At 54.9% G+C, this 24,596-nt stretch overlaps 10 protein-coding genes across 10 annotated transcripts; 3 read left to right on the top strand and 7 right to left on the bottom strand.

Annotated features, from left to right (window-relative positions):
* Positions 1 to 77: 77 nt before the first annotated feature.
* Positions 78 to 1,234, bottom strand: BU26DRAFT_519947 (ubiquinol cytochrome-c reductase assembly protein Cbp3). Its single transcript, XM_033829186.1, has 3 exons — positions 1,132 to 1,234; positions 725 to 1,085; positions 78 to 669 (listed from the first exon to the last, which is right to left on the bottom strand). Exons 2-3 carry the CDS (start codon positions 927 to 929, stop codon positions 164 to 166), a joined length of 711 nt encoding a protein of 236 aa, XP_033683222.1. The 5' UTR covers positions 930 to 1,085; positions 1,132 to 1,234; the 3' UTR covers positions 78 to 163.
* BU26DRAFT_329395 (uncharacterized protein) lies at positions 1,019 to 1,802 on the bottom strand. The gene has a single exon (XM_033822163.1). It carries the CDS (start codon positions 1,600 to 1,602, stop codon positions 1,108 to 1,110), a length of 495 nt encoding a protein of 164 aa, XP_033683221.1. The 5' UTR covers positions 1,603 to 1,802; the 3' UTR covers positions 1,019 to 1,107.
* BU26DRAFT_519946 (uncharacterized protein) lies at positions 1,377 to 9,929 on the bottom strand. The gene is made up of 8 exons (XM_033829185.1): positions 9,121 to 9,929; positions 8,917 to 9,067; positions 6,144 to 8,862; positions 5,925 to 6,086; positions 5,724 to 5,874; positions 3,360 to 5,671; positions 1,940 to 3,275; positions 1,377 to 1,885 (listed from the first exon to the last, which is right to left on the bottom strand). Exons 1-8 carry the CDS (start codon positions 9,668 to 9,670, stop codon positions 1,821 to 1,823), a joined length of 7,446 nt encoding a protein of 2,481 aa, XP_033683220.1. The 5' UTR covers positions 9,671 to 9,929; the 3' UTR covers positions 1,377 to 1,820.
* Positions 9,930 to 10,103: 174 nt separating this feature from the next.
* BU26DRAFT_519945 (uncharacterized protein) lies at positions 10,104 to 11,392 on the top strand. Its single transcript, XM_033829184.1, has 3 exons — positions 10,104 to 10,238; positions 10,284 to 10,334; positions 10,521 to 11,392. Exons 1-3 carry the CDS (start codon positions 10,168 to 10,170, stop codon positions 11,176 to 11,178), a joined length of 780 nt encoding a protein of 259 aa, XP_033683219.1. The 5' UTR covers positions 10,104 to 10,167; the 3' UTR covers positions 11,179 to 11,392.
* Positions 11,393 to 11,984: 592 nt separating this feature from the next.
* On the bottom strand, positions 11,985 to 14,295 carry BU26DRAFT_428407 (F-box/WD repeat-containing protein pof1; the record flags this gene model as incomplete). The annotated part of the gene is made up of 5 exons (XM_033823782.1): positions 11,985 to 12,179; positions 12,241 to 12,589; positions 12,662 to 13,024; positions 13,077 to 13,723; positions 13,783 to 14,295. 5 exons carry the CDS (start codon positions 14,293 to 14,295, stop codon positions 11,985 to 11,987), a joined length of 2,067 nt encoding a protein of 688 aa, XP_033683218.1.
* Positions 14,296 to 15,375: 1,080 nt separating this feature from the next.
* BU26DRAFT_329346 (lytic polysaccharide monooxygenase) lies at positions 15,376 to 16,566 on the bottom strand. Its single transcript, XM_033822162.1, has 3 exons — positions 16,162 to 16,566; positions 15,841 to 16,066; positions 15,376 to 15,781 (listed from the first exon to the last, which is right to left on the bottom strand). The coding sequence occupies exons 1-3, from the start codon at positions 16,226 to 16,228 to the stop codon at positions 15,409 to 15,411; spliced, it is 666 nt and encodes a 221-aa protein (XP_033683217.1). The 5' UTR covers positions 16,229 to 16,566; the 3' UTR covers positions 15,376 to 15,408.
* BU26DRAFT_329319 (uncharacterized protein) lies at positions 16,565 to 17,568 on the bottom strand. The gene is made up of 2 exons (XM_033822161.1): positions 16,858 to 17,568; positions 16,565 to 16,806 (listed from the first exon to the last, which is right to left on the bottom strand). Exon 1 carries the CDS (start codon positions 17,529 to 17,531, stop codon positions 16,953 to 16,955), a length of 579 nt encoding a protein of 192 aa, XP_033683216.1. The 5' UTR covers positions 17,532 to 17,568; the 3' UTR covers positions 16,565 to 16,806; positions 16,858 to 16,952.
* Positions 17,569 to 17,700: 132 nt separating this feature from the next.
* BU26DRAFT_485723 (homoserine acetyltransferase) lies at positions 17,701 to 19,655 on the top strand. The gene is made up of 2 exons (XM_033825895.1): positions 17,701 to 18,710; positions 18,766 to 19,655. Exons 1-2 carry the CDS (start codon positions 17,831 to 17,833, stop codon positions 19,491 to 19,493), a joined length of 1,608 nt encoding a protein of 535 aa, XP_033683215.1. The 5' UTR covers positions 17,701 to 17,830; the 3' UTR covers positions 19,494 to 19,655.
* Positions 19,656 to 19,679: 24 nt separating this feature from the next.
* On the top strand, positions 19,680 to 22,106 carry BU26DRAFT_519941 (MFS general substrate transporter). Its single transcript, XM_033829183.1, has 3 exons — positions 19,680 to 20,414; positions 20,571 to 21,530; positions 21,594 to 22,106. Exons 1-3 carry the CDS (start codon positions 20,158 to 20,160, stop codon positions 21,979 to 21,981), a joined length of 1,605 nt encoding a protein of 534 aa, XP_033683214.1. The 5' UTR covers positions 19,680 to 20,157; the 3' UTR covers positions 21,982 to 22,106.
* A 32-nt stretch (positions 22,107 to 22,138) lies between these two features.
* On the bottom strand, positions 22,139 to 24,566 carry BU26DRAFT_605714 (ATP-dependent DNA helicase II subunit 1). Its single transcript, XM_033835612.1, has 2 exons — positions 24,352 to 24,566; positions 22,139 to 24,295 (listed from the first exon to the last, which is right to left on the bottom strand). The coding sequence occupies exons 1-2, from the start codon at positions 24,415 to 24,417 to the stop codon at positions 22,376 to 22,378; spliced, it is 1,986 nt and encodes a 661-aa protein (XP_033683213.1). The 5' UTR covers positions 24,418 to 24,566; the 3' UTR covers positions 22,139 to 22,375.
* Positions 24,567 to 24,596: the final 30 nt, after the last annotated feature.

The following is a 24,596-nucleotide window of genomic DNA, read 5'->3' as shown; positions in this document are numbered from 1 at the left end:
GGGTCCGTTGAGCGGTGCTTCATCCTATCGAAGCCGTTAGGCTCCCTAATGCTTCACTCAAACATGCGTCTGGATTCTGGGCTCGCGCATCCGTGCACGTGAAAGCAAAGCGCCTCGACCTCAATGCTATTGCGGAGCTCCCATTCGTATGCTATAGCAGACACTACGCTTTTGCTCCCTCGATTGCCATCAACCTGCTCGGCGTCTTGCCGATGCTTTCCTCCTCGCTAGGATCTCCTCGGAACTTCCACTCTCCATTCGCGACCTCATCATCAGTCGCCATTTCTAATCTCCTCGACTCCCTTCGCATATACCCGACAATCTGCGCCAGCTTCTGGAAGTCCACATCCTCCCTACCGGCAAAGAGGTTTCTCCAGACAGCTGCAGCTAGTACCGCATCACCCTTCACCAGCCCCTCATCATACGACAGCAGCACGGCGCGCCATTGCGAGAACATGTCTTTGAGGTACTTCTGGCGAAGCGAGTTGGAGTTCAGCTTGTGCCAGACGACGAGGCGATCTTCAGCGGCGTAGAAAGCGTGGTTTGTAAGGTGCTGTATCCAAAGCGGCGCGTGCGTCTTGGGGAACATGCGGAAGCGGACTTGGAGCAGGTACATGTGGATAAACGTGATTTGCGCCCAGTTTATGAATGTCGGGGCCAGATGGAGCGCTGCCGTAATATTAGCATCCCGTCCGACCATGCGCTTCGGCTCGGTGGCGCTTACTCTCATACCACCAGCCCGTCCCCTCCCCCAAATGCGCGCCCGTTGCGTCTCGAGGTATCTCCGCGTTCTTCTCCAGCGCCTGTGGTATCGTGTAGTCGCCCGGCCTTGCGCACTCTTTCAAAAGCCGCTGTGTTGCGGCGTACGCGACATACGTCTCCGTCATCAACGGTGCTTTCTCGCGCAGCTTCTGTGCTATGCTTGCCATGGCAGGTCCCTTCGGGCTGTACTGCGCAGGGCCCGCGGGCTTCGATGCCGCCGACAAGGTCGCCGTCGCATGGTATAACCCTGAGGCAGTCGTCGAGAGGGCTCGGTGCGGGTGGGAAATTCTACAGCGCGGAGCCTGGCGGGGCGGACAAGTTTTCTGCGGCGGTTAGAAAAAGCACTCAAGGCGGTGACAGCGTGTTTACTTGGAGGTGCGAAGGAGACCATCTCGATAAGACGCGCGAGCAGGCTCTGCAGGTGTAGTTAGAGGCCATTGGCGTGGGTGTGCACGTTGGAGCGATGGAGCGCAGGCCCTCGATGCCAAAAGTTCCGACGCGAGTCGCGCCTGCCAGGATCCATGACTTCACCACTCCGCCCCCATCACCACCAATCACCGTCACCATATCGCGCCCAGTAGCCTTCTGGGGAAAAACGTTTCTATCCACAGCGACCAACGCAGCCGTGCAATCGATTTCATTCATACACCAAACGCCATCGCAGCTTTTCATGTTTTCTATTTCCCAGTTCATGAAGACTGTCCCAGTCGTGTGAATCGCCCGCGCTATGCCATCAATAACCTCAAAAAATAGATCGGTAGAATGCCCATGCAGGAAAGACCGTAGTGAGCCTAGGCTCTCCAACCGTTGCGCCGATACCCCATCTAGCCGTCTGACCATGTCGCCGCCAGGCGAACACAGCAGGGCAAGGAATGGCCCAAAAATTTCTTTTTGATCCTGGCCGGAAACGAAAGCCCGAGTCTAACCACAAGAACGCCGTAACCCATATCTCATGCCCAGTTCTCGTTGTCAAAAGACCGTGGTGACGGCAGGTCATGACCTGGATGCGGACTGAGCCCCTGACGGGCCGCAAGCAAACGCCGAGACGATCCTCAACTTCACATGTCCAAGAGGTCAGGTCCCTCATCCGACTCACTGCCATAGTCCGAATGCTCATAAGCTTCTGAAGCAAGTCAGCTTCTGTGATACACACTGAGATGGAGCACCGGTAACTCACCCCCTGTCGAAATCGGCGTACCTTCATCAAGCGGCCACTGCTGAATTCGCGCCGAGACCTCGAGCTGATACGATTGAATGATTGCCGCGTCACTGGCCTGCTTGAATAGCTCCATCGATGTATCCTCGCTCTGGTGAAGATGGTAGAGCAGCTGCACAAGCAGATGGCATGTCGCAATCATCGGCTGCATGTAAGCCCGCGATGTCGTGTTCTGGTGCTCCTCGGCGATCTTCGCAATCATTTCGGCTGCCAAAGTCCGAATAGCCTTGAACTTGTATTTGAGCGTCTCTTCTGTAGCGAGCTCGTCGTCCTTGTACTTGGTGAAGAGGTCCGAGAGGTAGTTTTGCGTCGCCCTGCGGACACCATCGTCGTCGTACAAAAGCAGTGGGGTGGCCATCTTCCTTGATAGGATAAGGCAGAAGTCGTAGAACATGTCTGGGCTCCTCTCTTCGAAGACCACCTCGTTCTCCGTCTTCAGGAGCCCGCTGAAAAATCGGATGTAGACTTCGCCGCCGCCGTCCCTTAGCCGAGTAGCAGCCTTGCCGACAGCTTCAATCACGTTCTCGACGTAGTTCGCCTCAGGACACGCTGCGCAGTAGGGCAGAGCAGCGCGAACATACGGATCCGAGAAGGGGGGGCTAAGCTGGTAGACGCCCTCATACACGGTGAAGTACAAGAGTTGCTGGATACGCGCATCTTTTGACTGGAGCATCCACTTGAGTATTTCTCCAGGGTAGAAGACTTCTGTCTTGGTAGGGTCGAAATATTCTAGCATCTTGTCTAGAGCTGCAAAGGCTCGGTTGTCTTCGTACCATAGATGCAGATAGTGCTTCTCTTCTCTAGAAAGTGGGAATTTCAAGAGGTTCCGGTCGTACTTCTCTAGCCGATCGCTGCGTCGGGCGTCTTGAACGACTGCGAGCTGAAGGTCCATTTTCGACAATAGCGTATATATGAACTCGATCATCCTGTTGTAGATGCGCTTCTTCTTTTCGACCAACCGCCAAAGGTCGGCTTCACGCATCCGGAGGCCTGGAACTGCATGCATGCAGAATACCCGCAGGCAGAACTCCAAGAAGCCCTGGTTCAACAGTACCGCGGTCTCAATATGTCCCAGGTTGCTGAGCTGGCAAAGAGTGAGATAGAAGTCGTCCCAGCCTCGGGAAGCTATGTAGGAGTCCTCGGCCACGAGGCGAAGCCGCTGGGCGATGTCTACAAGTATGCCGTCCATAGGCGCCAAGGATCCGGTATCCATATCGGTGTCCATGCTCTCGATACCGTACGAAGCCGGGTCCTTTTCGCGAAGGAAGCGCAGACTGTCAATGAGGAAAGCTCGTATCTAGGGTGTAATCGTTAGCACAAGTCCTTGCCATCCCTAAAGCCACCCCCAAAGTCGACATATGGAGACGCGGGTGGAACATACCGAAGCGCGGACCTTCATATGCACACACTGTAGCAGCATATTAAATAGACCGCACTCTTGCGTTGCGAGCCACTTCAACGAGATATGACAACAAGTGGGACAGGACAGCACCGTCCTCCGAAGCTGAGCGATTGTCTCGTCAAAATTCTCCGCGGTCCTAACGCGGAAAAGCGTCTGACAGACGTGCTCGAGCACGACATGGAGAGCTTGTCCCTCCTGTTGATGATCTTCCGAGCAGGTCCCGTGATTGACCATTCGAAGATTGGTGAGAACCTGGCGTACGAACTTGGTGTGATGCGGATCGTAGAGACTGTATTCGCGGATCAGGCTTTCGTTATCCATGTGAATATTCTTATCCAAGGCTGGAGGAACTGGAACTTTGGCAACTCCAGAATGAGGCGAGCTAATGTACTCGCGATGGTCTTTCTCGATGGCGCTTCTACGCTGATAGAAGAGCATATATGCGCTGAATTGCTTCAGCTGCCGCGGAAACTGCTCATCATACCATCCACCGAAAGCGTGGTATGGGATGGACTGGTGGTCAAAGGCGTCCACATCCCTATCGTTGAACTCGACCCAGTGCGTCATGCTCCCAGATGGGCACGGCCGCTCACGAATATAAGAATAGTAATGGCCGTTCTCCGAAGTACCCTGATGCACAAGTACTCCAACGAGCTCGAAGATGTCCTCTTGCCGCGGCTGGGAGGGATCGCTGAGATGATCGATCTTGAAAGGGCTTACATCAATGCACGTCGGGAAGTCGAAATGGTCATTGATCTTGGCCCTGCGCAGTTCCACCAAGTCGAAATCGAAGCGCTTAAGGTGGAAGATGAGATTGTCCGGGACGTCCTTGAGGCATGTACGTTTCACGGCATCGACCAGCTTCCCACCACATGATTCGCACTTGTACTTGTTGTCGCCTTCCATCACGTCTCCTTCGACGAAAGCCTGGAGACTCTCATGTAGGTTGGCCTTGCCCTGGACGTCGCACTGAACGACGAAGAAACTTTCGACCCGCTCGGAGACATGTTCGCACTCCTTCGACTTGATCTGATTGACGGTTCGGCCTCCGTAGAAGGACCGGAACTGCTGTTTGGTTTCTGGAGAAAGCATTTGACCTTCCCATTGATCAAAAAGTAGGTTGTAGAACTCGTCTGCGTCCATTTGTACGTTGATGTCGATGGGCACGCCTTCAGGCACCTTCACGCAAGCGGCAAAAGCCCGCGGGTCAGCTGATTTGCGGTAACTGTTTTGCATCTGCGCAAAGAGTGTCTGAGTTTCGTGCAGAAGACGCTGAGAGGCGCCGGCGTCGGCGATGTTCAGTCCAAGCATGAACTTCCGGAAATTTACGTTCATGAATAGCTGAGTGAGCAACGAATTCATGTAGCAGATGGCGCGAGGGTTGAACAAGCCGACATATCCGGTGGAGGACCGTATCTCGTTTGCACGATCAATGGAGAAGCCCTTTAAAGCCATGGCCCCTTCGTCTAGGCCCAGCTCCTGGGCCAAGCCTAGTAGCTTGCTGTAGCTGTTTCGGTCTTCGGCCAAAGCAAGTACTAGATCATATAGTTCCTTTCTCGTCTTGCTCTCCAGTACTGGAAGCGGAAGATCTTCCGCTTGCTCGTCGACGTCGACTATCCTCGGAACGAAGAGGAATTTGTGCCAAATCTTCTCCACGAGCCAACCGGCGTTTAGAGGTTTCTTGAATGACTTCAAGGAAGGAATGCAGCTGAGGAGAAGCTTCGTAAACCCGAGGACAACGAAGTCGGTCTCATCGCGGCCGACGAATTCTTCGTGCCGATAGTTCAAGAGGAGGTCACTCCAGGTAGCCAGATATGATCGCAGGGATGCCTCGTCTCTACTACTCTCGTCGTATTTCCGGAAGACTAGCTCTGCAAGGTCGAACAGCTGCTCGGATTGGCCGACATATCGAACGGCTTCTGGCAAAACAGAGGAGATGATCTTCCAGAAGCGTGTCGCAGTTTCGGCTTCAGTGAGAGGAGAGGACGAGGGAAGACCACCTCCACAGACGGAAGCAATTGCCTGTGCAATGTGTTCTCGGAGATTCTTTCGACGGTCGGCCAGGAGGAGCTCTTTGTGTAAGATAGCAATCGCATCGTTGCGTGTAAAGGCTTCCCAGATGCCGCGAGAATGTAAGGATGCCTCTAAGATAGTAGCGTAAGAGTGGAAAACGATGGGACCGCTATCGGGCTCTGCCTTGAGGGCTACAGACAAGAGCTTGACTAGGCGACCAACCAGACGAGCTTCGTCGGAGAAGTAAGATGATGAGATCTCTGGTCGGGGACGTTCTACTTCACATTAGGCGTTGGTTACTAGGCTTGCTGGCGGGGAAGATGGGCATACCTTTCAGGAATTCCAGCAGAACATTGACGAGCACACCAGCTAAATACAGCTCGGTTCTGCCAGACATGGAGTCGGTTATCAAAGCGGGATTCAGGAGCGCTTGGTCCAGAAGCCGAACAGCGTTGGCTAGGAACGTATCGTCGAGGGCGCCCTAAAGGCTGGTTAGCGTAAACGATTGTGTAATAGGAGAAGTCGACGTACTCTCCTCAATTGCTCCCTCAGCTTGTACTGAAGTGCTAAGGCGGCATATTTGGCTTGAAAGTGTCTTCCGGGAGGAAAGAGGTTGTCGGCAGAGGCTTTACCAGAGATGACGGATTCAGCAATCCGCTCGCGGAAGGGAAAGCAAATCAAGAAGTCATAGAGCTAGAATCGATTAGCAAACGACTAAATGTCGAAGAGAAGGGGATGTGGGGTGCTCACCACTTCGCTAATGTAGTCCTCTGCATCCATGCACGCAAAAAGCTCCTCAAAATGGTTCAGGATGGTTACTTCGAAGACCGAGCAGCTACCATTTCTATCGGCGACGGGCTGCGTCATTTCGCTTCCCGGAGCTTTCTGCACAAGCAGCAGGTAGCCTGCGATGTCGAGCTCCGCGATTTTCTCGTTTCCTTTCTCCGCGACATTCAGTCGCTGTCCTTTAGCGAAGAGGTTGATCTTAGAGAATCCGGTCGCATGGCAGAGTCTTCTGTACAAATCCTGGAGCGTGTTCTCCGAGCCCATGAGAACAGATTGCTTCTCGTTCAGAGACTGGTATTTGATCTCGATGGCGTCTCCGTACGGAAGCTCGATCTCCAAAGGCTCAACCTTAGAGTCTGACCTACTAGTACGATTGAACTCCGGCTTCGTACGGATGGTCATGAGGAGAAGCTTTACGAATAATATCGTTCGTCCAAACCGGCGCTCGTTCTGCTGCTTTACGGCGTCGGGAAGAACAATGTCCATCTCGTCACAATCCTCTGGCTTCTTGGCGGGTTCGTTCCGTAACGTCTTATATGCAGACAAGAGCTCCTGCGTACATTGATCGACAAGCGCAACATGAGCTGCTTCAACCTCTTCTAGGGTGACGCCTTGGTCCGGGTCTATTTCGAGATACCGGGCAGCGAGTAGCCTCGCAGCGCGATCCTCGATGGTGTCTGGCGGAGCGGATAGGATCATTGACCATAAAAGTTCAGCACCGCGAATCTGTAACAGCTCCTTTTCGCCATCCTCGGTCTTGACAACGTGCCGCATCGTCGGGAATCTGTAAGCGGCCACAAACTCAAACAGTCCAGGAGTGTAGTATTGCGGTTCCAACTTCGGTACATAGGCTGCAATGAGCTGCTTGCAGAAGGCGTTGTCCGGCTTAGACTTGGCAGCGTCTAAAAACTTGGACCAAGCTAGATCCCGCAGTAGATTCGTCTGCGCGTACTTGCCGATGAGGTGATCCCATATGTCCTGATAGAGGTCGACTGGTATCGCCTCAGTGGCTCGACATATCAGAAATGACAGGAACTCAAGCCGATATTGGAGCGCCAGGGCCTGGGGCGTGTTATACCCGATGTCCTGCTGTTCTCTAACAAAAGCACAAGTCTCTTCGAGAAGAGGTCGTGTCACATCCGAATTATCCGTGAAGAAGTCGGAATCATGGAAGCCTGCAGTAAACGCGAGGACACAAATAGCGCGAATGCTCCCGGTTGCTTTCTTCGACCTGTCTGATATTAGAGTTGCACACTCTCGATAAATCTGGTGGCGTTCGTCTGGGCTAACGAAAGCCGAGACCATCTGCAACTGCTGGAAAGCTTCCTGGTGCAGACCATTCGAAAGTTTGGTCGACTCCTTGCTCGGGGAGGTGTCTTGCAACACCCGGATACACACGTTCCAAGGTCGCGATTTCGGATCTGTCATGCTCCAGTCGAGATATCTCTGTTGAAGTTTGGGAGTGAGCTCCCGCAGGAAGCGGAGGATGTCGAGATTGTAGCTCTCGATCGGAAGCTCATACAGCTTTGTGCAAAGATAAAGCTGGTCTGGAGCGTCCATGAGGCTGAAGATGCCTCGGAGCATCGTCATGGTGGCAGAAACTACACGCGGATCAGGGCTGTTGGATACAGTGTTCCAGATAGCGTCAGTCTGTCTGTCCGAATATCGATGCGTAACTACGAGGAAGCCGACGATATTACCGCTCCGGGAGATAAGCTGAGGATGCGAATCTACGCTGATAATGTAGTCGATGACGCGTTCGTGAAGCAGAAAATCGGCAAGGTACTGCATGACCGGGTGGTTGATCGATTGCTCGGTGTTATTGTACTCCCGCCATATCTCGACGAGCGCATTGTCCATGGTGCCAATGCTCATGACACGCAGCTCCATTCGCCCTTTTACGACGTATTTCCGCAAAAGCTTGAATTTCCAGGCGTTCGAAACCAGCGCCGGGAAGAAGTTCGAATTCTGGCGGTATGCATCACGGCCCGTGTTGCTCTCGGCATCCTGCGAAGTAGCCGACGTAGGAGAATCAGGGTCCCGGAATTCCAAGAACTCGTCGACGAGTTCGGCAGCAAGCATCTCGTCCCATTGGCACAGTTCGAAGAGCAGAAGTGTGAAGTAACCAATGAGCTCCTTGGTGACCCCAGTGTCAACGGCCTTGCTCGGCATTTGTAGATCCACGTTGTATCGCCGGAAGAACTGCAACAAATCTCGATAGTATTGCTGGCGGTTGGTGAGTTGGTCAGCATCCGGAAGATCCCATAGGATCCAGCCCACGTTACTTAGGATCTGAGACGCCCAGTTGGCGATCCAGTTCTGCAAAGTCATGGAAACCTTTCCACATGCCTGGTCTGCAAAGCGGAAAAGGTGTTTGACGCCGTCGGCTTTTATGAAGTCAAACAGCAACCGGATGCCTAGCTTGTGGGTATCTGTCCCATACTCCTTGCTCAACAGGTGGAACACGGGGGCTTTCTCCTGGCGGAAGATGGTGTTCATATGTCGTAGGTGCTTGTGAGAAAGGACGGCGTGGGGATAGGAGCCGTCAGACGGCGCGGAAGAGAGCAGCTCAGCATCGACTTGAGCAAGGCGCGCGCAAAGCCGGAGATAAGCGCTGAAGAAGTTGTAGAAGATGTCGTCCTCGGTCTGGCCGTCGTCGCAGAATTGGTCCCCAAACGGGGATCTGTACGCGTCATTATCCCGCCTGGTATTCTTCGGGTTATGTGCCCAATCGTACCTGCGCAGAAGCACCCTGTTCACAAGGCCGTAGAACTCCTCCCAGAAAACTGCCTTGTCCAGGTAGAAGCTCTGCCATTGTGATGGACGACGGGGGAAATTGTCTAGCCAGACAGCGATCTGCGGAAGCACGGTGCCATCGAGGGGGTGGGCTGCGAATATGTGAGCATATAGACTAGGACTCGTGCGGGCTGTGGGGACGTACAGCCTTGAAAATGCTGTGCGACGTTGAGGACGGCCTGCATGTAATCGCAGTGTTGCGTAAAGGGAAACTGCTGGAAATACGTCTCCGCGTCATATTCAAACTGGATGGTATCGGTCATGGCCTCGGCATCGTCGTCTTCGTCGTCTATGGCGATGACCGGCGGGCTGTCGGCGGGTGCGTCGCCTTCGCCGGCAACGCCGTTCTCAGTGCCGGGCACAGCGGCTTCAGGCTCGGCCGGAACAGAGGGCGCGGGGGCAGCGGTGCCATTGGCGTCGGCGGCGCCGTCAACGGCGTGGGAGGACGAGGGGGGCTGCGACCGTATTGTCATTTCGACCTGTTGCTCGCTCGGTTGCGCGGCGGCGGCGGCGGGAGAAGCAGTGTCGGCGGACATGACTAGATTGTCCTTGCTTCCGGTGTCTAGACGTGGTCGTTTGCGGGTCAGTGAAGGGTCAGCGTCTTCCATAGAGTCGCGCGGCGGCGGCGACGCGGGGACACTGATTGCGTCGTCTGCGGCAACAGACTCCATCAGATCATGGTCCCGCTGACTCATGACGCAGTGAAGCCCGCTGGGAATGTTTGTAGGGAGACTGAGCGCGAGCGGCGGGAAGGCACGCCGGCGGGGGGTGAGGCCAGGCAGGCAGGAGACAAGCTACGCTCCCGCACAGGCAGCAGCAGTGCGCCCCAGCCTTACTGCACAACCTCGCGCGGAGGGGGACAAGACGCGGCGGGCGGGGGCACCATGAGCTGCAGAGCGCGGTGCTGCAGGGCGACTGGCAAATTGAGCGCTGTTGGGAGGGGGCGACAATGGGGGCAAAGCTCTGGGAGATTTCACGCGTCGCTGAGGGCTACGGGAGCTGGAGTTTGGTGGGGGAGCGCCAAGCGAACGTCATTGGTTCCCGGGCGGAGCTAGCCGGTTATGTGCTAGCGCCCTTCTCCCGGCGCCGTCGACAGCCCTGTGAATGCACAAACGCGGAGGCCTTCACAAACTTTGGAGGCAGCTGCCAGGCCGGGATCTACAGCACAGCTGTGCTGGCCAGCAGCAACGCCATGGCCCCACCTACCAAAAAGAACCCGAAGCCACTCTTCAAGACCGGAGTGCCCTTTACAGAGACGACCTGGTATGGCCCCTTGTCATGCTCTTTTACATCCATTGACAGTACTAGGCCGAGACTCTCATCAGTCGACCAAGACAACATTCTTGATCTCCTGTGCAGGTAGGGCGGCAAAAATTTACTGGCCGAGTTCACTTCTTCTGTCGGGTGCACATCTCCCTTAATTCCCATTTTACAAGCTCGATTCGTTATTTCTAATCTGTCTCATCGAATAGCGTCCAAGCTGGGTTCTTGTTACTAGGAGCGGGCCCCAAGCTTCTCGAGGATCCGATACTGACACTACGACAGCCTCTTAGAGCCCCTTGGAGACCATAGGAGAACTCATATCTACCCCTCTAAAGGCCGAAAGCGAAAGCGAAAGACAAAACCCAAATCCGAACCAGCTCCAAATAATGGCTCAACTGAGGAAGATGCTCCAATGCAAGAAGCCCCACCGCCGCCTCCAGCAATCGGCACCCACATTCTCATCGGGCTCAACAGCGTAACCCGACATCTCGAAGCCCTAGCTGCACAGTCCGCACCAGCAACTATGCCAGCGTCAGAGAAAGAGAACCGAGCTTCCGGCCCAGACACCAGGCCTTCTTCCACTGAGCCCACCCAGGAAATTACATTGAAGCCGTTAAGCATCGTCGTAATCACACACAACCACCCCCCAGCCTCCCTCCCCCACGCACACATCCCGGCCCTTCTACATCTATCCACCCTCTCATCGCCCTCTAGCACACCAACGCGCCCGATTGCTGTACCTCTAGGCTATGAACCGCGTCTCGCCTCCGTACTCCACATCCCACACGTCGGCGCGATCGGGATCATGGCAGGCGCGCCAGGAGCGAGAGCACTGGAGGACTATGTCCGAGAGCATGTGGGCGTTACGGAGTGCAGGTGGATCGAAGAGGCTATGGATGCTGAGTGGAAAGGTGTGAACATAGAGACGCAAAAGGGATGAAACTGCTCCGAGAAGAGGAAAGCACCGACCTTGGAACATCGCGCTTATCGAGGGGCGAAGAAGGGAACTTGGGCTGGTAAAACGGCCCTGCACAGCATCTCAAGTAGTCCTTAGCGATACTCTCATGAACAGAAGGGCGAATTAGGATCCAGTCCTGAAGAGATTCAAAGCCATCTCGGTCGTCGCGTCTGACAAAGATGACCTCGAATTCTTCACTCTAGTAAATACCCATAAATTTACATCATATCGTGAAATCGCAAAGCACCAAATTGATGACAAATGTAGTCTATATAGACACTCCTCACTCCAACCTAGCCACACTCCACCCCAACCAATTCCCTATGCCGAAACCCTATTTTCCATACATCTGAAAGGCCCAAACCCCATCCCTGGCGATGTTTGAATATGAATATTTGAATGTGAAGTCCGGCCGTGCTCCGCTTTCTGAACAAGAACAAGAGATCAATAAAGCCAGCCGCCAGGCTAGGGCTGAATGCAACAACAGAAACTCCTAGAAATGCAAAATGTACCGCAACAGTCTCCAAACTTCTTCACTCGTGACACAACATCGATCGCTCGTCTGCTCGCTTGAATAGAAATCGACACGCTCAGGGAGTACTGACAACAAAGAGCCGATCCGAGCGAGGTATCTTCGTACGCAGACAAACAAAATGCTCCACCTCTTGACACAACAATATTAAAACCACCTTCTATACACATAAGATTTTTGCGGTGCGCATCTCTAGTTCACACAATCATACGCCCGGGGGCGGGGTGTCTGGTATACTGAGCTGTCGTGAAGCATTCTATGCTTCCGCAGCATCAGCCATCGTGACGTCGCCGCCGTCCTCTTGAGGTCGCGGCGCCGAGGAGGATGAGGGTAAGGCGGCGGATTGCGGACGGCTGTAGTCGAGCTCTGAGCGGTCGGGCATGCTTGCCGGGCTCGACGATCGGTAGTCTTCAAACTCTAACTCCTCGTCTGGAGGCGAGAACGACCATACCTGGGCCATAGTTAGCATTCGTCGCCTCATACATCCTCTGTAATTTCGCCATGCGGCTTACCTCCATGATTGTCCTACCACCTCTAGACGCCATGATGACAGCCTTCTCTTCTTCGAACACAACCCTCCAAACCGCTTCCGCAGGTGTTGAGAGCTCACGGACCAGGGTGCCTTTCTTCAGATCCCACACCTTCACTCTGCCGTCGGACCCTCCGCTGACGATTCGGGTGTTATCAAACTGCAAACTCGTCACGCTGTTATCATGGGCGGCCAATCGGTGAATAGGCTGATAATCCACGAGACTCCAGACTCGCACAGAGCCGTCAGATCCACCAGTGACGAGGATATCTTCGCGCATCTGCAATTGGCCTACAAGAGAAGTGTGACCTTGTAGCACGGCCAAGCATTTTCTAATAGCGAACACGAGTTAGCACTAATAGATATCGAGGGCAGAGGATTGGGGGCAACACAAATAAACTCACCCGTCCGTCGGATCCCATATCCTAACACTGGTATCCAAGCTGCCCGTCGCAATCTTTTTCCCATCGAAGGCAATCGCATATATCTGACTGAAGTGGCCCGTGAGCGTGCGCAAGCACTTGCCTTCCGATATGCTCCAGATCTTTGCTGTCGTGTCATAGGAGCCGGACACAACAACATCGCCATGAATTTCGAGGCATCTCACACTAGCCTGGTGGCCAATAAGAACGTGCTTGCAAAGACCCTTTTTGAGATCCCAAATCCGGAGTGTGGTGTCTCTCGAGCCGGAAATTGCGGTGTTCGCATCCGACATCTTCAAACACCTCACAGTGCTAGTGTGCCCGCGGAGTGTGAACTGGGGGTAGCTGTTTGCATGATTAGCCTAGAGAGCGCGATGATCGGTAGCACGGGATTTACCCAGTCGCAAGATTCCAGACGCGAACGTCTCGGTCGCATCCACCGCTGACAAGCAGGTCGCCCCATGGGACCATTGCCCAGACGCCCATAACATGACCCTGAAGCGTCTTCTGGTGAAAGCCGTTGGTGTCGAAGACATGGATCTTAGCATTGTCTAGAGCGACAACAATGTACTTCTTCGTCAAGTGTAGGCTCGTAACGACGCCTTGGTCGGGTGTTATCTGACGGGCATCGCAATGGCCTCCCTGCCGCCATGCGGTTTCGACCATATATCGTTGCTTGAAATGTGAGCGGTATGTGGTGGCCTTCGGTCTGCGCTGTGACAGTTGCCGCTTCGCGGTCCGATCGAGACTCCGTGTGCGCAAGTTCTCGGGTTCGCCAACCGATGAACTGCTGTCAAGCTGCTCTTTCATCATAGTGTCTTCGGTTCGTGAGGCGCGGCTGGGTGCCAACCACTGCGGCTTGGTGTCCTCCATTTCGTCTCCCGGATCGTCCTCTTCGCTCCTTTCTTCTTTCGATAGCCCGCGATACGAGTACTTTTGGCACAGTAACCGCCACGCTGTGTCGTCGTTGACCAATTCCCGCCACTTCTTGGATACTTGGGACGCTCGTGCGAGGGTAGTGGGGTCGTCGACGCATTCCAGTATCTGCAGGTCAGATTAGATTACTAATCACGCGCAAAGCATCGTCGTCTAGCAGGACTCACCCGGAGACAGAGCTCTGTGGGCAGCAACATGAACGGGTCCTTCTTGAGCCTCGGGCTTACGAATTCGGCGACGAAGCTCAGCTCATGGCTGTCGCAGAGGTTCAGAAGTTCGCCAAGGAGCCGCAAGCGCTCTGCCCTATTCATGTCACTGAACAATGCCCGTGTATTCTTGATCTGCGAGTCTTCATGTTCGGCTGCGGTGCTCCAGTCGGGTACGCGCTGAGTAGGCGTGGGACTGGGTGCGGGGGTGGGCGGCGACGCCGGGGCGGAGGGGAGGAGATTGTGAGGAATCGTCGAGGTCAGCGGGCTCGTGGGCGTGATTATGGGCCGTGGTGCTCCTGAGCGCGACATCCTGCTCGGCTTCCGGGCGTGGGCGGTTGGAGAGGAGAACATGGCTGGGCGCATCGAGGAGGAGGCAGAGGCAGAGGCGGCCATGTCGGTGTCTGAGTCCATTTGCACGCCCGGCGTGTGCTGGTCGTCGGGCGGGCTGCCGAAGTAGCCGTCGTGGTCCATGGCGAGAGCAGGACGCTCTGGCAGCGAGGGGGTGCTAGTGTTTCGGCGGTGCTTGGGGCAGCGGTGGAGGTGCCAGAGCGGTCAAGGGGGGGCCGGAACGGTTCCAGAGACGGCGGCGCGGCCGGGCTCGGGGCGGGCACAGAGGCGGGAGGGTCGCGCGCAGAGGCAGCACAGCGAGGGAGTGCGGATGTCGCAGGACGAGGCGGGTGACGAGACGAGGTGAGATCTGATCTGTGTCCTTGGTCGACCGCCAAGACGTGCTCGAACGCCTTCTTTCTGCACGCGCCCCCTGCATCTGCACTGCTGCCACCCCGAAATCGCCAGAGATGGACTGGTAACGCTATTGCGCCATCCCCAGCCGTTTGAGACTGCCTGAGTATGGCTTGCTGCCGCTCCGGCTTCCTCAGATGTGCAGAAGCAACCCGCTGCCATATTTAGCACCCCATCTTCAAACGGCCACAACTCCCTATTTGGCCCCGAACGCGTCTCAAGCCCACAGACCATCATTATCACCAGCCTGTCATTCTGGTGTACATGGCCGTCACGCAGCACCAGGAGCAAATAGTCACGTCATCCGCCTTGTCGCGAACCATGGTTTATATCTCCGCCTCCGAAGGAATACTGTTTAGTCTGGCGGTCACGGCACGTCAAAGAAGACCATCTACGATCTACCTTTGTAGCCTCTTTGCCCTGTGACCAGCAAATCCGACCTTCCACAAAGGCGTCCGCTCACGGTTGCAGGGTCAAGTACTCGGGCGGCCATCCGGTAGTCTATAGGCCAACTACCGGCCTCGCCTCTTGAATTTAATCTATCGTAACCGATCAGGTCTGACTAAATTTCCGACCAAAGCATAGACCGCTATGCGAAAGTGCGATCCCTATGGTACATTACTCAGCTGGGCGCCGACAGACTTGACGAGCGATTTGACCGAATACAACAACAGCGCAGCCAGTCCATCTCTCATCGTACGGCCTGAAAAGTCACCCGCGGCAGAGCCGGTTATGGCAACGGTCAAGATGCAGGCCTACAGGACAGACGTGAATTGAACAGAATCGTTTTCAGTGAAATATATACTGGGAATGTCCCAATCCTACTTCCGCGCCCACGCCCATCTAGCAGGTGCTAACCTTCGGTCCAGGAACCGTGTAGCTGTTGAAATTGTTATAGATATTGGCAGTGTATCCCGGATCCGTGGCCTTCACATGCCCTGGGATGCTCACGCCGCTGAAGCTCTTGCTTCCGCCGCCCGTAACCTTGACCTGCGCACACGAGATATAGAACTGCGGTGCCGCGCCCGGGTTATGAATAGCAAGCTGCTCGATGCGCACCAGATACTCGCCAGCAGGGACACAGGAAGGAATGTTGACCGAGTAGGATTGCTGAAGGTCCCAGGTGCCCCCAGGAAACGTCGGGCCTATTTCCTTAATTTTGAACCATGGGGTCGAACCATCGGCACTGGCAGCAGAGGAGACTTTGGTCATATAGCTGTTGAAGGGTTAGAGCGTGCGCTAGGGACCAGTTGTACAAGGAATGGAGGAACGTACAAAGAGACGGGGCCTTGGTGGTAGACTGCGATATCCGCGGTAAATGTGAGTGACGAGCCCGCGGCCACGGAAACTGTGGATGTCGATGCGCCGGAGCCGCCGCCGACGTTGCAGCGGAGATCGGTGGATGAGAGATCGGTGACGGGCGAGTTGTTGTTAGTGTTTTGGCGGATGTTTTGATATACGCCGCCTTGGGCACCGTTGGCAGTTAGGCGTTGGAAAATGTCTATGAAGATGTTAGTTGGGTTAAGTTCGTTAGTGAGCAGATGAGCATGTGGGTGGGAAGTACGGGCGCAGGAGAGCTGGGTATGAGAGACATACAATGGCCATTGGCCGCCTCGAGGAAGAACACGCTCGCGAGAGCAACGGTAGAGAAGAAAGTCTTCATGTTGGCAATAATTCGGAAGGAAACGCTTCAGCCCAGAAGATCTGCTTGTAGATCTCCAGGCTCTTCCGTCCTCTTCTTATATCTCCACCATCCCCTATCTCTCCTCCATGGCGTCCATCCCAGACATTACCCACGGGTAAAATTCCTCCACTCTGCCCCTACTTCCTTCCAGAAGCAAGTCGAAGTCGCAGTAGCGGTCGCACCACCGGGCGCCCGATTCCCATTCGAGAGTCGAGTACCCGGTCGAAAGCCAGTCAAGACCCAGGTTTGCTATCCGCTGACCTATATTATAGTGATATAGGACCGAGGCACTTGTACAACGGACCACCTATTAAAGGACTAGGGATGATTTTGCTCCAATCGTATGCTGTGATTTGACAGAAAGGTGGTAGATCAAGCTTTTCGTATATTAAACGTGTGAAGGTCGTGGTGGGTCAAGCTTTTTCTACAATTTAAGCAGGCGAGAATAACCGTCGTGCCTATGCTGCAGGCGAAAAAGGTCAACGGCGACGCGTGAATCCGGGGTAGAAATGCAGTCTGCTATATGCAATGAGACGCTGCGAGTACGGGAGAATATGCTGTACTTGCATCAGTCACTCTGAAGGCCTCAGCAAGCCACTCACGCTCACATTTGCATTGGTTGGACTGAGCCCGCCGAAGACGTTCTTAATACATCCTTGCCCTAAAGAGACGTAGAGGGAATGATGTGTATTTGCCACGAAGCTTAGCAGCGCCACAACCTCAACTGTGCTCTCATGTGCCTTGAGAAAAAGCGGGGTTCGTATTCAACGCGCGACTTGCGTCGTGCGAGCGAAGGGGAGTGCTTGGTCTGCAGATAGATTGGGTTAATATCGGGATCCCGGTCCGTAGAACGGCATCGCTGCCGGATATTGCGACACATGCACAAGAACATGCAAGGTCTTGCAATTGACAATGTAAGCCGGACGGTTGACTGCCCAGGTGATGAGGTTGATGAGTGGGTACCTGAGGGACCTCGGGAGGCAGCTCGGTAGGCAATTTGTAAACTCTGGGGTAGATAAGCGAGCCCGGCGATACCCTTCGTACTGTAGTCGCTCGGTCGTCTTTCAGCCATATGGTGCAGGCTGAATTGAAAAGCTGTACAAAAGGTAGTGTACAGCTGGTTGTCCGTGGATTCATTCTCCGTTAGCATGGTCTGCGATGCCTTGTGCAGTTGCGCATTATGAAGTGAGGGTGAGGAACGCACGCAACCGCGCGAGTACTCGACCATGGTCATTTCCTTTATTGCGAGGCGTATGCTGCGTGGAGACAATGCTGCGTCCATCAACTGGTTGCGAAGAATGAGAATGGCGCCGGCAGGATGGCGACGGTATTCTACAGAGGTACTTCGGTGAGCCTCGACGTTGCTTATCTAATTGGGTGACGCTATGACCGCATCGAAGCACGCAATTTCTTTGCAACATCATTGGATCGCGAACTCACTACTTTGTCCTCACTTTTGTAAACGGCCAACCCGTTAATAATCGAGCCCGAATAGCGTCGCGATGGCGCCGGTCCTTACCTTCTCCTCTCCCGCACGCTCGCGGCGCCGTGTCCATTCTGCTCCGGACACGAAATTCCACCATGAGCGTCCCCCGTAGGCTGCTAGCCGTCGCACGGCCTTCGATTCCACGAGCGCTCTCTACACCGCGACCCGCAGCACGAGCCCCGCAGGCCTCGCTGCTCTTTGCCCGCCACCAGTCGAACCAAGCAGCCACCAGAAAGCTACACCATTCGGCCCAGCGCCGCGCGCAGGTCGCCGCCGCTGCCGTAGAGCCCGAGCCCGAACCCGTCTACGATTCTACAAATCCTGCACTATCCTTTCCGTGCCTTGACAAGGTAGAGTCGCGGTCCGCTTCTCTCTCCCGCCGTACAGCCGCCTCCGGACCCGAGCCCTCATATACCACCGGAAGGCACCTTAACTTCTATTCACGAAAGCCTATCCTCCTTGATTGGGGTGGCATACTCCCTGAGTTCAACATCGCCTATGAGACGTGGGGTCATCTGGACGCGAACAAGAGCAATGCTATCCTGCTACATACCGGTTTGTCAGCATCAAGCCATGCACACAGCACTGAAACGAACCCGAAGCCCGGCTGGTGGGAGAAGTTCATCGGGCCTGGAAAGCCTCTGGACACGGATAAGTACTTCGTCATTTGCACGAATGTGATCGGCGGATGCTATGGCTCGACAGGACCTTCGTCGGTTGACCCTGCAAACGGCGAGCAATACGCGACAAGGTTCCCCATTCTTACCATGGAGGACATGGTAAGAGCACAACTCCGTCTGCTCGACCACTTGGGCATCGCGAAGCTCTATGCTAGCGTGGGGTCCAGCATGGGCGGTATGCAAAGCCTTGCAGCGGGCGTGCTGTCTCCCGAGCGTATTGGGCGAATCGTCAGCATCAGCGGATGTGCTCGAAGCCATCCTTACAGCATTGCCATGAGGCATACGCAGCGGCAAGGTGAGCAACATCGACTTCCGATATCGCCGGCTATGGCCGCTAACCCTTCCCGCAGTGCTCATGATGGACCCAAACTGGAATCGGGGCTTCTACTATGGCGGCATACCGCCGCATGGGGGCATGAAGCTAGCCCGCGAGATTGCAACCGTTACGTACCGCAGTGGTCCCGAATGGGAGCAACGGTTTGGCCGCCGCCGAGCGGATCCTTCGCGCCCTCCAGCGTTGTGCCCAGACTTCCTCATCGAGACGTACCTTGACCATGCCGGGGAGAAGTGGTGTCTCGAGTACGACCCCAACAGCCTATTGTACGTCTCCAAGGCAATGGATTTGTTCGACCTGGGCCAGGAGCACCGCAACCGCATCAACAAAGTGAGGCAGGAGAACAGCGGCAAACTGCAGGCTTATTGGGAGGGAAGGGTCCCTGCATACGATGCCAACAGCGACATTTGCAGTTTGACGCTACCTGACAAGCCTTACGAGGAGAAGGAGCAGTCTGCGGACGAAGACACGGTTGGTGTTGAGGCTGCTTCGCACGAAGTGCCCGCGGATCTAGTTGCTGGGCTTAAACCCCTCGCAAACACTCCGGCTCTCGTCCTAGGCGTCGCCAGCGACATTCTGTTCCCGGCGTGGCAGCAGCGGGAAATAGCGAACACGCTCAAGCGGACGGGCAACAAGAACGTCACACACATTGAGCTGGGCGAGGAGAAAAGCCTGTTTGGCCACGATACTTTCCTGCTCGACTTGGAGCACGTTGGAGGCTCTGTGAAGTCGTTCCTGGGATGATGCTGTGGGTCACGATTCCTTCGCTTCATTCCTGTCCTTCTGTATTATTCCTTCTTGCATCATGTCTGTAGCGTTGCATTGCAAGGCGTTGAGGGCTTTCAACTGTCTCATTGATTGTATTCAAATTTGAATCCTTATCGTGCGAAGGCACATCAGATCGACAACCGCGGCATCCCTGTTGTCCATGTGAAATTGCGCTCCGGCCATACTGCGGCGTTGTGGGTGAGAGAGCCTCGCAGCGCTTCGAAACCGGCCGCGGTGCCATCGCAAGAATGCCTCAGTGGAGTACCTTGCCTCGGCTACGCGTAGTCGACGACACCGGGGGCTCCAAAGTAGTAGCGATAGTAGACACGAGCCCTTACATCTGACCCATATCGGGTGGGGCAAGAGGGGGTGGCCCCGACGCCCAGAATTGCACCTGCGCTACGCACATCACGTACCCTTTTCGGCATCTGCACTGCGCCTTGGCCTCGTCTCATTCGTCCATTCCGCTTGCCGCCCGTTGGACCCATGTCTCTTGGCAACTTCAAGCTTCCCAGGTTCACTCTGTTAATTATCCCGTCTTGTTCTTAGTCGTCGCGGTCGCGTCGTCCACTTTACGTCCCATTCCTCCCCTCTTCACGACACCTTGCGAAGGGACGGGACGTGGGATCCATCCGGCATTATGAGTTCAATTGATTCGAGAAAAGAGTTGGACAAGAAGGAGGCAGAGGTGGAGCAGATCAGCCATGTGGAACTGACGACTACGAGGGGCAGCACGAGCCAGGCGAGCGAAGAGGGCGATGCAGGACGGACGCTGTGGCAGAATGTGCAGAGGTATCGCAAGGTAGTGTGGATTACGTTTGGGGTTGCGAGTGTGATACTGTTGTATGGGTATGACAACGTTGTCGTGGGGACGGTGAGCGGGATGCCGAAGTTTCAGTACGTATACTTTATGCTCTGTCTCTTCTTCCATAGGCATGGGATTGGGGCGTTCGAGTTGTGTTTCTGATGGCTGCCCATGCCGATGCTCGTTCTCCAGGACATTTGGCAATAGTTCGCGGCTTTGCTAAGATGCATCGCTAACCAGCTAAACAGGGAAGACTTCGGCCAACTCCTCAACAACGAATGGATCCTCCCCTCCTCCTGGCTAGCTCTCTGGAACGTCTCATCCCCCCTCGGAGCCATGATCGGCTCCGTGATGGGTGGCCAGCTCTCAGACCGCCTGGGCCGCCGCCGCTCCCTCGCCATAACATCCTTCCTATCCGCGCTCGCCGTCGCCGTAATGTTCGTCTCCTACCTCCCCTCTTCCAAAAACTCGCGCCGCGCCTGCTTCCTCGTCGGCAAGTTCTTCCAGGGCGGCGCTATTGGTGCAGCTATGGCGGCCGCGCAGACGTACATGAGCGAGATTTTGCCGCCCGTGTTGAGGGGCAGCGGCATGGCTTTTTTCCCGGTTTTTACGCTGCTAGGCCAATTAACAGGTGCGCTAGTCATCTATGGGAGTCTGGACAGGAGTAAGGGATATGTGGTGGCTTTTGGGAGTCAGTGGCCTTTCTCTTTCGTGCCGATACTCGTCGCCTTCTTGATACCGGAGTCACCTGCGTGGTATGTTAGGAAGAGGATGATCGATAAAGCGATGATTGCACAGGCACGGCTTGATCCTCTCGGGACGAATACGAAAGCCGTCGTCGACAAGATTGCAGCCGATATCGAGCATGAGGAACGGACTGCGAGAGCGACCTTTGCCGAATGCTTCCACAAGCGTAACTTCCGCCGCACCTTTATCGTTATGTGGGCCAACTCGCTCACTGCGGTCTTCGGTCTCCCTCTCCTCGCCAAAGCGAGTTACTTCCTGCAAATCGTGGGCATGGAGGCGAACACTAGTATCATCTTCCTGATTCTGGGCATCGTACTAGGCCTGCTAGCAAACTTGGGGAGTGTTTGGGTGGTAGCAAGGGTTGGACGCAGACCACTGATTCTATGGAGCTTGGGTATTACTGCGCTGTTGTGGCTGAGCAATGGCATTGCGAACTGCTTTTCTGGCAGTGCTGTTGTTTGGTAAGTCCGCTTCCCTTCAAGGCAAATGTCTCGATCCGGGAATGAGTGCTGACCAGTAAACAGGTGGACCGCTGTCTCTATGATGCTTACTATAATTACCTGTGGCCTCGCTGTCTGGCCTGCCTCCTTCAGTGTAGCCGCCGAGACTTCGGCGCTGCAACTCCGCGCGAAGACACAAGGGCTAGGTTGGTTCGTCTCCGCATTCTCTACCGCCGCATCTGGTATAGCGCTGCCGTACATTTTCAACCCCGACTCTGGCAACCTGCGCGGAAAAGTTGCGTTTACGTATGTGGGGACTTGTTTGACCGGAGTGGCGATCTCCTGGTGGCTAGTACCGGAGATGAAGGGAAGGAGCGTAGGGGAGATCGATAGTATGTTTGAGCTAGGGTTAGGGGCGAGGGAATTTAAGGGGTGGAGAGGAGATGTGGGACATAGACAGGCGCCTGTGTAGTATTCAACGATCGTGTGCCTTGAGAAAGGCCAGGCGTTTGAGGGGACGTTATTCTGTGGTGGGGGGATGTGCCACCCTTGGAAAACGGCCCACGTTACCGCATACACAACAATCAATCACATTACATGGCACCTGTTTTTCTGATTACCAGGTATCTCATAATCTAAGTCTCAATGCAGTTCCGACTTTGAGGCCCCCGGGGTTTAACCTTATCGTTAAGCTTCATCTAGCTGCGGTGCCGGACTCAAGCCATATGCAGTCCCGTTGAACGAGGCACCAAATATGGAGTAACTAGATCACAGCGCTGCATCTCATCGCCGATATAAAAAACCACTCGTCTCATGCCTGTACGCCCGTACGCCCGAACGCCGCACAACAGCTTTCCCACGTTGAATTACAGTCCCTTACTCTCAAGATACTCTTGCACCCTCTCAATCAACTCGGCCTTCTTCCCAGCTATGGCCAAACCCCTGCTCCCCAAAAACTCCTTGAACAGCGCGACCGTTTGCTTAGTGATCTGCCCCTTATCATTAATTTCTGCCATCTGCTGGTCCGTTAATCCCTCCTCATCACCCTCCTCCTTAACCTTCGGCTCCTTCTTGACCCGCTTCTTCGGCTTGCCCTCATCCTCACCATCCGCTGGCGTCGCGGTGCGCTTTCTACCAGCAGACGAGGCTTTGGGCTTCGCGCGGGACGTCAAGTTAGCGCGGTTCTGTGAGGCAAAAACGCTTTCGAATTCGTCGCCGTACTCTTTGACATAGTCCCCGGCCCGCTTGTCGATCTGTTTGTACCGCGGGATTGTTTTATCGTCTACATTTTCGGGGACTTCTTCTTCGAGGGCCATGGCTTGCAGGATGCGGTAGAACCATTGTAGATCTGGGTTTGGGTACTTGCTAGGATCGTACACGCCCTTCGGTAGCTGCAGCTGCTCGATGACGATGCGCATCTTGTCCGTTAGGGCGTCGGTGGTTTTCAAGCTTTCGGTTTGCTCGGGACATCGTCTGATGTCGTCGGCGAAGGGAAGGGGGACGAGCCACAGGCCTGGAGGCATTGACTGCTCGCCATTCTCGTCGATTTTCTCTTCGCCGGGGATAAGAGCTGCCATTACGGGGGCAGCGTTCTTACGGGCTATGAACCAGGTTAGAGCCATCTTTTTGCTCTTGAGTAGCTTCTGCTGGAGGGCGGAGAAGACGCGTGTTGAACCAATAAAGTCGGCTTCGGAAGGGTACATGAATGTTGCCTTATTGGTATTCGCCCAGATGGGGAGCGAAGAGAGAGGCTTGAAGCCGATGATGCGGATAATGGGATCGCCAAAGCATTGGCGGATCTGAGTGAATTCGTCAGGGGTGAAGGTTATTGTGTCGCCACCGAATTTGTAGGCTTTCCGGAGCTCGCCCTTCTCGACTACGCGAGCTGTGTCGTCTGCCATGTGGGAGGTCGAAGCAGTGACGATCTGAGGTTTCTCCCCACCGACCCATACGTAGCACGATTTGACATGTTCCTGGCGCTTGATCAGAATGAAGCCCTTCACGCCTATTCGCAGACCCGGTCCTAGCTCGAGAGGAAGGCTGAAGAGAGCTCTCCGAGGAGCAGCCTTGGAATTAATTGATGAGAGTAACTGCCTCAGAAGTGTAAGGCCTTCTCCGCTTTTTGCGACTTTCGACGTCGACGGTATTGCTACCGGCGCGTCCGGATCCGATGGTGACGTAGGGTATACTAGGTCATCATAGAACTTGGTTCGATCGAAGCCACGATCAGGCCTCGAGATGGGAAAGAGATCGATTGTGCATCCCAAATCGTATAGATCGCGCGCCCGTGTTATAGCTGTGTCTTTGTCCTGCTTGACTTTGACTGGGTAGTCGTTGTCCGTTACCAGAAAGAGTCGCCTCGACGAGAAGTTCGGCGCCTTCGTCGTGAAGATCTGATTTGCGCAGAATAGCACCGTCGCGATGCTGGCTGGCTCTTTGGCAGGCTTTAGTATCTGGGCCGCCGCCTCGCCGTCTTCCAGCAGATCCCTTAGCTGCTTGACGTCCTGCGCGGATGGCACATCCAAATCCGATAGCAAATAGCAGTGCTGGAATGTGGGGTCGCCGTCCTTCAGATCTGTCTTCTCTGTTCCAAACAGCAGTATGCCCATCATGTCCTTCGGGTTCGAGATGATGCGTTGCTGCATCAATTGGTAGGCGCATTTGAGGGCAGCAGACGTCGGGGAGTCGCGCTCGGCTTTCTTATCGTCCGACGGTGGCGGTCGCTCCAGCATTGAGGGGCTGACGTCGATTGCGAAGAGGACGGCATCTTTAATCGTCTTGTAGCTCTGCGAGGCTTCAGCAAGCGGGTCACGGTGGAAGATGAGAATGCAGATTCGCGTACGGCATCATCGATCTCGTCCTCCTCGTCCTCGTCTTCACCAGGCCGATTGTCCTGCGTGTCCGCCATCGTTTCGAAGGCGCTTTGTGGAGCTGCTCGCAATGAGGTGTCTTCCGTTCCAGAAGCGGAGTATTGACTGCTCAATCAGATGCGCCTTAATCTCCTGTGCAAAGAAGACGTGAGGAGAGGCGGTGTGGGGGGCGGAGGAAGAAAGGGAGCGAAGGTGCGTTGGCTGGTCGCGGAGTTTG

This window comes from Trematosphaeria pertusa (assembly GCF_010094035.1).
Source record: "Trematosphaeria pertusa strain CBS 122368 unplaced genomic scaffold BU26scaffold_8, whole genome shotgun sequence".
NCBI lineage: Eukaryota > Fungi > Ascomycota > Dothideomycetes > Pleosporales > Trematosphaeriaceae > Trematosphaeria > Trematosphaeria pertusa.
Note: the sequence above shows the minus strand (reverse complement) of the source record. Positions and strands in the feature narration are given on the sequence as shown.

Coding starts and splice junctions, on each gene's coding strand:
- BU26DRAFT_519947 (XM_033829186.1), bottom strand. CDS start 929: ATGGCAAGCATAGCACAGAAGCTGCGCGAGAAAGCACCGTTGATGACG. Junction 670..724: donor GACGGGCTGGTGGTATGAGA/GTAAGCGCCACC, acceptor ATATTACGGCAG/CGCTCCATCTGGCCCCGACA.
- BU26DRAFT_519941 (XM_033829183.1), top strand. CDS start 20,158: ATGAGTTCAATTGATTCGAGAAAAGAGTTGGACAAGAAGGAGGCAGAG. Junction 20,415..20,570: donor AGCGGGATGCCGAAGTTTCA/GTACGTATACTT, acceptor CCAGCTAAACAG/GGAAGACTTCGGCCAACTCC. Junction 21,531..21,593: donor TCTGGCAGTGCTGTTGTTTG/GTAAGTCCGCTT, acceptor ACCAGTAAACAG/GTGGACCGCTGTCTCTATGA.
- BU26DRAFT_605714 (XM_033835612.1), bottom strand. CDS start 24,417: ATGGCGGACACGCAGGACAATCGGCCTGGTGAAGACGAGGACGAGGAG. Junction 24,296..24,351: donor AGGACGAGATCGATGATGCC/GTACGCGAATCT, acceptor GAAGCCTCGCAG/AGCTACAAGACGATTAAAGA.
- BU26DRAFT_329395 (XM_033822163.1), bottom strand. CDS start 1,602: ATGGTCAGACGGCTAGATGGGGTATCGGCGCAACGGTTGGAGAGCCTA.
- BU26DRAFT_485723 (XM_033825895.1), top strand. CDS start 17,831: ATGAGCGTCCCCCGTAGGCTGCTAGCCGTCGCACGGCCTTCGATTCCA. Junction 18,711..18,765: donor GAGGCATACGCAGCGGCAAG/GTGAGCAACATC, acceptor CCCTTCCCGCAG/TGCTCATGATGGACCCAAAC.
- BU26DRAFT_519946 (XM_033829185.1), bottom strand. CDS start 9,670: ATGAGTCAGCGGGACCATGATCTGATGGAGTCTGTTGCCGCAGACGAC. Junction 9,068..9,120: donor CGCACAGCATTTTCAAGGCT/GTACGTCCCCAC, acceptor ACATATTCGCAG/CCCACCCCCTCGATGGCACC. Junction 6,087..6,143: donor AGGACTACATTAGCGAAGTG/GTGAGCACCCCA, acceptor AATCGATTCTAG/CTCTATGACTTCTTGATTTG.
- BU26DRAFT_519945 (XM_033829184.1), top strand. CDS start 10,168: ATGGCCCCACCTACCAAAAAGAACCCGAAGCCACTCTTCAAGACCGGA. Junction 10,239..10,283: donor CCCTTTACAGAGACGACCTG/GTATGGCCCCTT, acceptor TGACAGTACTAG/GCCGAGACTCTCATCAGTCG. Junction 10,335..10,520: donor ATTCTTGATCTCCTGTGCAG/GTAGGGCGGCAA, acceptor ACACTACGACAG/CCTCTTAGAGCCCCTTGGAG.
- BU26DRAFT_329319 (XM_033822161.1), bottom strand. CDS start 17,531: ATGGACGCAGCATTGTCTCCACGCAGCATACGCCTCGCAATAAAGGAA.
- BU26DRAFT_329346 (XM_033822162.1), bottom strand. CDS start 16,228: ATGAAGACTTTCTTCTCTACCGTTGCTCTCGCGAGCGTGTTCTTCCTC. Junction 16,067..16,161: donor CGAGGCGGCCAATGGCCATT/GTATGTCTCTCA, acceptor ACATCTTCATAG/ACATTTTCCAACGCCTAACT. Junction 15,782..15,840: donor CACCAAGGCCCCGTCTCTTT/GTACGTTCCTCC, acceptor ACCCTTCAACAG/CTATATGACCAAAGTCTCCT.